Source organism: Entamoeba dispar, genomic scaffold, assembly GCF_000209125.1.
Source record: "Entamoeba dispar SAW760 scf_1105229464019 genomic scaffold, whole genome shotgun sequence".
Classification (NCBI taxonomy): domain Eukaryota; phylum Evosea; order Mastigamoebida; family Endamoebidae; genus Entamoeba; species Entamoeba dispar.
In genome coordinates this window covers 7,673-18,280 of record NW_001855983.1, presented here as the reverse complement: position 1 = coordinate 18,280, position 10,608 = coordinate 7,673, and the positions used below count along the sequence as shown (strand labels likewise).

The window sequence follows — 10,608 nt, the reverse complement described above, 5'->3', positions numbered from 1 at the left end:
AATATATTTTTTATTAAACAATCGAATAAATAAAATAAATAAAAAATATAAATAATAACAGAATAAGAATAAAAGAAATATATATAATAAATAAAAATAATAAAAACATACATAGAAAAAGAAATAAAAAAATAAAATATAATAAACATAAATTAATAAAAGAATAATAAGAAAAGATAAAATAAATAATAAAAATAAATAAATAATAAAATAATAAACATAATATTTATATTAATAAAATACTAATTAATATAATTAATAAAATCAAATATAACATAATATAAATAATAAATATGATAAATAAGAATAAAATAAACACAAAAAATAAGAAATAAAATAAATACAAGAATACAAAAACAAATATATTCAAATAAAAAAGAAATAATATAAAAAAGAAGAGAAAAGAAGAAAAATATAATATATAATCAAATATAAATATTATATGATTAATATATAATATGTAATATATAATAAATAATAAATAATAATTTCATATAATATAGATAGAAGATATAAAAATTAAATAAATAATAATAAATGATAAAGAAATAATAAGAGAAAAGAAATGATATAATAATAAATAAAATATATAAATGAAAAGATAAATAAAATCAATATAATATAAATAAAATAATAATAAATATAAAAAGAAAATTGATATAAAATATAAAAATATAATAAAAATGAAAATAAGATAAAGAAATATATTCATATATAATAAATTATATATAAATAGAAATATATTCATATATAAAATAAAATATAAATAATAAGAATATAAAACAAATAAAACATGATAAATATAATAATAAAGAGATAATATGATGATATATATAATATAATAATAAAATATATAATAATAAAATATATAAATATATAATAATAAAATACATAAATAACATAATAATAACATAATAATAAAAATGTATAATTACATTGAATCAAATATCATTTTCTGAATCATTTATATTTCATAACAATTTACCATAAAATAATATAAAATATAGACAAATATAAATGAATATAAAATGAATATTTAATTTAATTTTTATTTTTTATTTTTTTAAGAACAAAATCATCATATGGGATAATAAGAAAATACACAGGAAATAAACAATACAAGAAATCCCCATATGAAACAGTGTTCCAATACAATGACATCACTATGATATGGAACAAACAAATAATGCCAAAAAATGATGGACTATATCATAAAAGACCAGATATATATGTACTAAATAAAAAGAATAAAACAGGTCTAATATTTGATATGAATATTGTGGCAGATCATAATATTAATGGAGGCTATTTGAAGAAAAGAAATATGTATAAGGAATTGAAAAATAGGCTAATGAAAATAGAGAAATTAAAGGATGTCAAAATAATTCCAGTAGTAATTTGGATTAATGGGCTAATAAATGCGGAAAGTATTAAATTAATTAAACAATTAAAAATCGAAATTGACATCACTAAAGAAATCAAAAACCTTGTAATTAAAAACATGATGGACGTCATGGAGCACTGTTTCGATCACAACCAAACATATGTAGTGGAACTACATGAAGAAGACTGAGGGAAGGGATTAGTCTCCCCTGAACCAGGAACAATAGACACAAGTTCTATTAATACTTAATTAACTACTTTATCTTTTTTTTAAGAACAAAATAATAAAAACTATTATTTTATTTATTCAAAATATTTTGCCCCATAAAGAAACAGTAAGAAAATTAAAGACACTAAAATTACAAATTGACTTCAACAAAATACTACGAACAATCATTATTAAAAACATGAAAGACTTAATGTTCTACACATTCAACACTGACAACACATTAGAAGAAGAACATTCTAATTCTCATATATTAGAAATGAAATCTAAAAGAGAAATAGAATAAAATGAAAATACTAAAATAATCAATTCATAATAATCATAAAATCAAATGAAAAATAATCAGTAATGACAATTAATTATAATTATTTCTTTTAATTTAAATTCTTTGTTTTTATTCATTTTCTTTTTGTTTTCGATTTGATATATCTTCTTTTTATTTACATCTTCTTATTCTTTGTTTGCTCTTTGATTCAGTTGGTATTTTGACTTTTTCCAATTTTCTTGTTGTGTTTTTATTAAAACTTTCAATTCTTGTATTCATTCTTTCTTTTTGTTGTTTGTTTTGTTCTTCATTTTTCTATCTTTTATCTCATTAATTTCATTTAATGAATAACGTATGGTTTAATGCATCATTAACCAGTGCAATTCAGATGGTGACAACCAACAATAAGTTACTTCTTCTACTTGTTGTCAGTAAACCAACAGACGATGACTTTGTTAATAACTTTACATGTCAAATGAGAGAATATCTGAGTGTATGTGTATCAATAGTTATGGAGAAGAATAGTGAGGAGTTAGCACTCTTCAAGTTGTTATGTTTGTTAGTATTCTGTTACAATGAAGTACTGATGAATAGACAACCACCCCATCACAACACCATCATTGTTTATCATGAACAAAGGAGGATTACAGCATGTTTTGAAAGAAGATGAAGTTTACAAAGAAAATGTTAAGAGAATCATTGAGATGTACATTTCAGAAATACTTCAACACAACCAAAAGATTCAAACAACAATCAAGAGGATGGTATGTGGAGAAACAACAGAAAGAGGATTTGATGAGAATATACAAGAGAAGATAGAAGAAGAGAAAAAAAAGATAGAAGAAGAGAAAAAAAAGATAGAAGAAGAGGAAGAAAGACAAAAGAAAATAGTAAGAATCAGAAAGATACAAGTGGATGAAGAAAAGAAAAAACGCAAAGAACAATTAGAAAGAGAACAAAATAAAGAAAAAGAAGAAGAAAAACGAATAAAAGTTGAGAAAAGAAGAGAAAGAGAGATTGCAATTAAAATGACTGAAGAATTAAAAAAAATAAAAGCACGTGAAAATCAACAATCTCGTGCTTTTGCTCAATACAAGAATGATGAACACAAACTTTCATTAAAACTAAAAGACGATGTATTAAAGAAAAGAAGAATCCAAATCGGCGTTCGATTACCAAATGGTGAAATTAAAAAAGCAGTGTTTGTCAAAGATGATCAACTCTTTACTGTTTATAACTTTGTTCAAGGATTTGGCTTTGATGGATTTGTTTTTGTAGATGGTCGTTCTCACAAAGAAATAAATAACTTAGAAGCTACTCTTGAAGAACTTCATTTTTGGCCTTCTTTCTATTTGCATGCTGTCTTATTTAATAAGACTGACCCTTCTTACTATCAATAATTAATTCTCTTTATATCTTCTTTTATTATTTATATATTAAATAAAAGTAATTAAATAAAAATCAATTAAATTCAATCCTTTTTGTTAAAGACCTCTTCCATTTCTTTTTGAGCAGCTTGGAAAGCTTCTTTGAATTGTTTACAAATTTCAGCAGTATTAAATCTGAAAGTAAAAAGCATTTGGCAAGGTGTTTCTTGAGCAAAATCTTTTCCAACAGCATACATAATGCATTTGTCATTACTTGGGACATCTTTCAAAACAACTTTAGGATGACAAAAATGATCACATGCAAGTTTGAGGATTTGATCTCTGATAAGAATAACACGACTGTATTGAGTTTTTGGATGTCGAAGAATTTTAATATCACCTCTTCCTCTTTCTTTCCATTCTTTTGCTTCAGCATCATATCTCATACAAAGGGCTCGTGCTTCAAATTTTGTTTCTTCTTCAGATTTTGGTTGAGGAATTTCCTTTAACTGAACTACTGGTTCAAAATGGATATCAGCTTCAGCTTCTGGATCATCTAAAGTTGTAGTATTATTTGGTGTGATTGTTTTATTATCGGCTTCAGTAGCAGACATGATTATATTGGTTTTTAATTTCTTGATTCAAATTAAATAGAAAACCCTTTTAGGGCCCTTAATAAACTTAAAAATAATTTTCTTTTAATTAAAATTTTTAGAAATAACCAATGAAAAAATACCTTTGACAAAGATAATATTTATGGTCAAAACATTCACTATTTAAAGAATTAACTTAATGAAGATTATCAACAAAGGAAGTAGAATAAAATGAACGGCTTTGGTTGTTCAGTTGTAATATAGTATTAATTGAAAGAATACTTTATTAAAAATAGCTATCATAACTATTGACTACTTCTCAAAGGATTAAGAAATTTATTTTTTTTAAGAAGAAGTTTTTATTTTAACACATCTTTTTTTAAATAAGAAAGTGTTTTAATTATTTTCAGTTACACTTTTTCAAATAAAAAGGGAAAGACATTATTATAATGAAAAAGTTAAAAAAATTTACTAACTTTGTGAAAAGAATGTTGTAAAATGATTTAGATAACCCAAAGAAATATTAAAGCATAACTATAATTTTTGAAAAATGAATAATTAAATAATAACACATAGACTTTGTCTCTTTCCTTTTTATAGCACAAATTTATTTTCATATATTCTATTAAACTTGTTAACATGTAAGTAAGAAATTTAAAACCTTCAAAGAGATAACATACTAAATAAGTTATTGTGTGACTTCTCTGAATATTTCTAGGTATCCCTTCAACAAATCTCACGTTGTTCCGAATGATATATAATTTTAAAAATAATAGACTTATTATAAATAAAGAAAGTAATCAAAAGAAAATTAGTGCCACATTAAAAGAACTAAGTAAGTACTATTGTTTAATGATAATTTTTTAAGTTATAGTTAAGAAATTTTTTCTAAATTTGATTATTTTAATATTAATCATATTAATAGTATAATAGTTCTTAATAATAAAAGAAGTAACAAGTTCAAATAATTGCAGTAAAGTATTAAAATAAAAGATATTTATGTAGATACTCATTCAGTTGATTAAAAATTTTTATTATGATGAATAGGATAATGAAATTTTTGTAAGTATGACTTTGAGAGTGAAAGAATTAGTACAGTAATAAAGAAATAAATAATAAAATATAGTTTAATTATAGTTTGATAATGATTTATTTTAGTTTTTATTTAGAGAATAGAAAACAATAGATAAATATATAAAAGAAAAAAGTTTGAAAGAAAAAGGAGTAAAAAAGAAAAGGAAGTAATTTGTTCTGGAAAATACAATATTATTCTATTTAAAATAAATAAAAAGAAAGAAAAGAAATAGAAAAAAGAATAATTCTTCTTTAATTCGACTTGACTTCTAAATATTCTTTTAGAATCTACTGACATCTTCAATCTTCCACCACAACAATTTAAGGAAATATAAAGTTAATTGCACTGAATAATCATATTAAGAAAAAAATGGTTGATTTATATGAACAAGCTGCACTTTGGTTAAAATGGGATAAAACACCAGAAACTAGAAAAGAAATTGAAGACCTTGTTGCTTCAAAAAATGAAGAAGAATTAAAGAAAAGATTTTGTAAAAGAATTGAATTTGGTACAGCAGGTTTAAGAGGAAAAATGTGTGCTGGATTTAATTGTATGAATAATCTTATTGTACAACAAGCATCACAAGGACTTTCATTAGCTGTAGAAGAGCTTGTTCAAAATGCACATGAAAAAGGTGTTGTAATTGGATATGATGGAAGGTATCATTCAAAAGAATTTGCTGCTATCACAGCAAAAGTATTTCTTTCAAAAGGATTTAAGACATATCTTTTTTCAACTCTTTGTCCAACTCCATGGACTGCTTTTGCTGTTGGATATCTTAAAACTGCATGTGGTGTTATGGTAACAGCATCACATAATCCAAAAGCTGATAATGGATATAAAGTTTATTGGGAAAATGGATGTCAAATTGTAGAGCCAATTGATGCTAAAATTGCATCCAAGATTCATTCTAATCTTGAGCCATGGGATTTAAGTAATGTTGATATTTCTAAAGTTATTGATCCTCTTGCTGATGTTTCTGCTGAATATTATAAGCAAATGATGTTAACTGTTCCACACTTTGTTTGTCCAGAACAACCAAAAGTTAAATATGTTTATACTGCTATGCATGGTGTTGGTTCAAGATATGTTCAAGACGCTTTTAAAGCTGCTAAACTTCCACAACCAATTCTTGTTCCACTTCAAAATGAACCAGATCCAGAATTCCCAACAGTTCCATTCCCTAATCCAGAAGAAGGTAAAGGTGCTCTTAAATGTTCTATTGAAGTAGCAGAAGCAAATGGAGCTACAGTAATTATTGCTAATGATCCAGATGCAGATAGACTTTCTGTTGCTGTTAAATCAGGAAATGGATGGAGACAATTTACTGGAAATGAAATGGCTAATTTAATTGCAGATTGGACCTATAATAAATATATTGCTAGTGGTGATAAAACACCTGCTTTTATGGTTAGAAGTACTGTTTCATCATCATTTATTAGTAAAATGGGAGAGGTTGAAGGATTTGATACTTATGAAACATTAACTGGATTCAAATGGATTGGAAATAAAGCTAAAGAAATAGTTGATACACAACATAAGAAATTACTTATGGCATATGAAGAAGCTATTGGATTTGTTATTGGAAATATGTCATATGATAAAGATGGTGTTAGAGCTGCTGTCTGTTTTGCTGCTATGGCACTTGAATATGCAGAACAAGGAATTACTTTAGAAGATAGATTAAATCAAGTATATGAGAAATATGGATATTTTGCTAGTAATAATAAATATTATTTCTGTTATGATCCAAAACTTATGGAAAAAATCTTTAATAAAATGAGAAACAATGGTCAATATTATTGGAAGTTCGGTAAATATGCTGTTAAAAGTATTAGAGATTTAACTGTTGGAATTGATACTGCTCAACCAGATAAAAACCCATTACTTCCAGTTAGTGCTTCTACTCAAATGATTACTTATACTTTCGAAAATGGTTGTAAAGCAACTTTAAGAGGATCAGGAACTGAACCAAAATTAAAATATTATATTGAACTTCCAGGTAAGAAAGGTGTCAAACCAGAAGATGTTATTGCTGAATTAATGGACCTTTCTCATGAACTTCTTCAAGCCTCTCTTGAACCAGAAAAGAATGGTTTAGTCCCACCAAAAGCTGAATGAACTAATTCAATTTATTTTCATCATCTCAAGTTTTTCTTTTTATTTATTTCTTTTCATAAAATGAAAAGAAATAGAAAATATGTGTTTGAGATGATTCAATCTGAAGTAATTTTTTAACTCTTCTTTTTTTAGGAATAATTTCAAATACTAAAATACTATTTTTAGAGAACAGAAAAAAATATTTTAATATATATAACAATTATAATAAAATAAAAAGAACTTAAAAATAAAAAAGAAAAACTTTATATAAAACTCTAAATAATTATAACGGAAATCTATGTCAGGGAAAGGCAAAAAACCATTGACTGAAAAAACTGAAGTTATGAAAAAACATTCGTCATTAGCAAATAGCGGAGAAGTAGAACAACCAACAGTAGGGAATGTTTTTGTTGTTTGTTTAGTTTTTGATATGTACATCAAAAAAAAGAGAAAATAACATAGCATAGCAATATGACACAGAAGGATTTAATAAACTTGATACAGAACAAATACGCAATTATTTACAACATGAAAAGAAATTATTTCTTAGTGATGATGAAATTAAAGACCTTATGTTCGAAGTTGTACTTCATAGTGACAAAGTACCAAAAACAGAATTTGGTACATTAGATAGTAATATTAATGAAAAAAGAGATGAATTAATGACTAAAAGTAATGAAAATAATACACCAACACAACAACATGAATTATGGTTATTATCAGAAAAAGAAGTTATTCCACAAAGTGCATTAGTATTTGATGCAGGTGATATTGAAGTTGATAAAGAAGAAAAGCCAAGAAGAATTAAGCCATTTACAACAGGAGATTATCCTGGATCAGACCAAAAACCAGAAGATAGAGCAGCAATTGATACAATATTTGCAAAAACAACAGTAGTAAAAAGAAAGAAATTTGAATTTATATTATCAAAACCAAAAGTGCAAGAAATGAAACATATTGAAGCAAAAGAAAAAGATGAACCAAATGTAGATTATTTAAGAGAAGATGGACCAATTCCAGATCCTAGAATAATTTATTCAAATACTTTTGGTAATTTAGATGATTCGTTTAAACCTGTTGATGAAGCAAATGAATTATGTGACAGATATGATGTTCAACTAACAAATACATATGATAAACAAATTCAATTATTTATTGTAGAAGTAAATAAAATAGGATTAATTGAGCCAAATGATAATTTGCCAACAGAACCATTATTTGGGGTATTTTCAATTTATAGTGCTGATGAAACAGATCCAAATAAAGCAAAATTAACTGAAAATTTTTATATTGATATTAATACTAATGAACAACGAGCTTCTATTAGAGAATTATCATGTGATGATGCACTTAATAATGATTTAAATAAATTTTGCATTGGACTTAAACAAAATATAGCAGAAAAATCACATCTAAAATGTGTATTAATGGTATATAAAATTGCAGAAAGTGATCAACAAACTGCAAGAGATTTATATATTGCAGGAAGTAAAGATTCTAAAATAAAAATAAAACAACAAAATAAAATATTTACACAATTAAATAAACAATATCTTGGAATTGGATTTGTTGATTTTAATGAACTTATCAATGGAAAAATAAAAGGAAATAATCTTCCAATTTTTAGAGAAGATATTGAATGTCCTAAAGATGTTATTTCTTTATTTGAAATTGAAAAAACAGGAAAATTAAAAAAAATGATTATTGAGTGGTCAATGAATATTAAATTATTTGATAAAAAAAATGATAAAAAGAAATATCGGTTATTAGACCCTTCAGGATTTGATTTAAAAATAGGAAATTCCAAATCAACAATTTTAAGACAAATTGAAGATTTTACTAGCCTTCAAGATGAAGGATTTTATACAGACTATGTTAACAATGTTTATATTTATCCAACTGAATTTGTTGTTCCTGCAAAAGAACGTAAAAAATGTAATTTTGTTATTACAGTATATATTAGAGAAGACGATGATCAATTTCATAGAGATAATCATTTAGGAGTATTTTATAGTACTACTTCTAATGAAAATTCATTTAAAAAATCACAAAAAACATGTGTTGGAAGTGGTGGAAAAAATGATACATTTATGGATGAAATTAAAGCTAAATTACCAACTAAATTAACATCTCAACATCATTTATTATTTGTTATTCAAGACGTTTCTTTAGATAATAATGGAATAGATGATAAAGGAGATAAAAATGAACAAAAAGAAAAAAAGACATTTTTTGCTTCACTTCCATTTCTTGAAAAAGGAAAACTTATTGATGATAAAGAATATTTCCTTCCTATCTTTAGTGGACAACCATTTGAAGGATATTTAACATCAACATATAAACCATTGGTTGAATCAACTGACAAAGTTAAACCAGGATTAAAAATTAGATTAAAATTTATGACAAGTGTTAATGTTCAAGATGAAACTTTACATAATTTCCTTGGTGCTGTTAATGAAGCATCATTTAAAGAAAGAGATGGAAGTAATAATAATGGAAGAACAATGATTGATATGGAAAGAATGATTGAAAAAACACTTGATGAAATGAAAATTAAAACAGATAAAAAAACACTAATACATCATTTTCCATTTATTATGCAATCATTGTTTAATATATTTCAAAATGTAAAAGATTCTACAAATATTTTAAAATATGTTCTTAGTGTTGTAGAATGTGTAATGAAAGATGATACTTCAAATCAAAAACGTCCAAAAATATTAGTAAGTTATGTTGACCATTATTTTGAAAAACCAAATAAAGGAAGTAAACCTATTTTTTCAGCATTAATGCAATCATTATTAAAATTATTTACTGAAATTAGTGAATATGATTTTCAAAGTTCTAAAGAATCACAAAAATTACACACAATTTCAATATTAAAAAATTCATGGTTTTTCTATGAATTAATTGTTAAATCATTAACACTTGAAATGGATTTATCAGGATTATTAAATAATCCTAGTAGTTTAAAATTTTTTAGAAGTCATATTTCAAGTTCTGATGATTATGCTACATTTTCTAAAACTCTTCTTAAATTTGTTGATATTCATAGTTGTGTTATGAGAAGAGTTATTGGAATTGCAACAGAAAAAGGAAATAATGATTTATTTAATTTTATCTTTACTGCTAATTCTCATTTCGCATTGTTTTTAACAGATTTATTAAGAATTTATAGGAGATGTGTTATATTAGAAGCAATTGATAGATATCTTTCAATTATTGCTAGTGTTTATGACCCAATCTCATCTACTTATTTTTCACCTGCAGATAATGATTTTAGATATGTAGCTCCAAATAATTTATTCTTCCCTAAAAGTAATAATAAAGAAGAAATTGTACAATCAATGAATGGTAGACAAGCAGCAGAATTATTAAGAATAGATTTCTTATCTATTTTATCATCATTTCCATATTTTGTTGAAGTTAGTGTTCCAGTAGTTACACCAACAAAAATTAATCAAATTCAATGTAGTTTAAATCAATACACTTCAATTATTTCACAACGTCATATATTCTCAAATATATTTTGTAGAAATATGTTATTATTTATATCAAGATCAACAAAAACAGCAAAATATGCATTATCTGTATTATTA

The 10,608-nt window shown here is 24.6% G+C and overlaps 4 protein-coding genes across 4 annotated transcripts in view, besides 25 other annotated features; 3 read left to right on the top strand and 1 right to left on the bottom strand.

Moving 5' to 3' along the window:
* The first annotated feature begins 27 nt into the window (after nucleotides 1–27).
* Nucleotides 28–214: a microsatellite.
* Nucleotides 206–299: a microsatellite.
* Nucleotides 300–475: a microsatellite.
* Nucleotides 412–536: a microsatellite.
* A 36-nt stretch (nucleotides 537–572) lies between these two features.
* Nucleotides 573–693: a microsatellite.
* A 7-nt stretch (nucleotides 694–700) lies between these two features.
* Nucleotides 701–745: a sequence feature (AT_rich).
* A 5-nt stretch (nucleotides 746–750) lies between these two features.
* Nucleotides 751–917: a microsatellite.
* Nucleotides 918–986: 69 nt separating this feature from the next.
* Nucleotides 987–1,067: a sequence feature (AT_rich).
* A 7-nt stretch (nucleotides 1,068–1,074) lies between these two features.
* Nucleotides 1,075–1,644: a repeat region.
* Nucleotides 1,645–1,661: 17 nt separating this feature from the next.
* Nucleotides 1,662–1,702: a sequence feature (AT_rich).
* A 4-nt stretch (nucleotides 1,703–1,706) lies between these two features.
* Nucleotides 1,707–1,942: a repeat region.
* Nucleotides 1,943–1,962: 20 nt separating this feature from the next.
* Nucleotides 1,963–1,994: a sequence feature (AT_rich).
* Nucleotides 1,995–2,189: a microsatellite.
* A 28-nt stretch (nucleotides 2,190–2,217) lies between these two features.
* EDI_320710 (uncharacterized protein) lies at nucleotides 2,218–3,274 on the top strand (the record flags this gene model as incomplete). Its single annotated transcript, XM_001741740.1, has 2 exons — nucleotides 2,218–2,428; nucleotides 2,469–3,274. The coding sequence occupies 2 exons, from the start codon at nucleotides 2,218–2,220 to the stop codon at nucleotides 3,272–3,274; spliced, it is 1,017 nt and encodes a 338-aa protein (XP_001741792.1).
* Nucleotides 2,685–2,749: a microsatellite.
* Nucleotides 2,754–2,885: a microsatellite.
* A 20-nt stretch (nucleotides 3,275–3,294) lies between the features above and the next one.
* Nucleotides 3,295–3,346: a sequence feature (AT_rich).
* EDI_320700 (Ran-specific GTPase-activating protein, putative) lies at nucleotides 3,346–3,855 on the bottom strand (the record flags this gene model as incomplete). Its single annotated transcript, XM_001741739.1, has 1 exon — nucleotides 3,346–3,855. One exon carries the CDS (start codon nucleotides 3,853–3,855, stop codon nucleotides 3,346–3,348), a length of 510 nt encoding a protein of 169 aa, XP_001741791.1.
* Nucleotides 3,856–3,913: 58 nt separating this feature from the next.
* Nucleotides 3,914–3,955: a sequence feature (AT_rich).
* Nucleotides 3,956–4,587: 632 nt separating this feature from the next.
* Nucleotides 4,588–4,626: a sequence feature (AT_rich).
* Nucleotides 4,627–4,689: 63 nt separating this feature from the next.
* Nucleotides 4,690–4,782: a sequence feature (AT_rich).
* A 150-nt stretch (nucleotides 4,783–4,932) lies between these two features.
* Nucleotides 4,933–5,001: a sequence feature (AT_rich).
* Nucleotides 5,002–5,075: a microsatellite.
* Nucleotides 5,076–5,096: 21 nt separating this feature from the next.
* Nucleotides 5,097–5,125: a sequence feature (AT_rich).
* Nucleotides 5,126–5,278: 153 nt separating this feature from the next.
* EDI_320690 (phosphoglucomutase-2, putative) lies at nucleotides 5,279–7,030 on the top strand (the record flags this gene model as incomplete). Its single annotated transcript, XM_001741738.1, has 1 exon — nucleotides 5,279–7,030. The coding sequence occupies one exon, from the start codon at nucleotides 5,279–5,281 to the stop codon at nucleotides 7,028–7,030; it is 1,752 nt and encodes a 583-aa protein (XP_001741790.1).
* A 172-nt stretch (nucleotides 7,031–7,202) lies between these two features.
* Nucleotides 7,203–7,298: a sequence feature (AT_rich).
* Nucleotides 7,299–7,307: 9 nt separating this feature from the next.
* The window catches only part of EDI_320480 (uncharacterized protein), a gene marked incomplete at both ends in the record, with an annotated part of 7,132 nt that continues 3,831 nt past the window's right edge, over nucleotides 7,308–10,608 (top strand). The window contains 2 exons of the mRNA XM_001733510.1: nucleotides 7,308–7,421; nucleotides 7,477–10,608. The exon at nucleotides 7,477–10,608 is cut by the window's right edge and continues 3,831 nt beyond it. Coding sequence (XP_001733562.1) covers nucleotides 7,308–7,421; nucleotides 7,477–10,608 — 3,246 coding nt within the window. The remainder of the gene's footprint in view (nucleotides 7,422–7,476) is intronic.
* Nucleotides 8,508–8,542: a sequence feature (AT_rich).
* Nucleotides 8,728–8,762: a sequence feature (AT_rich).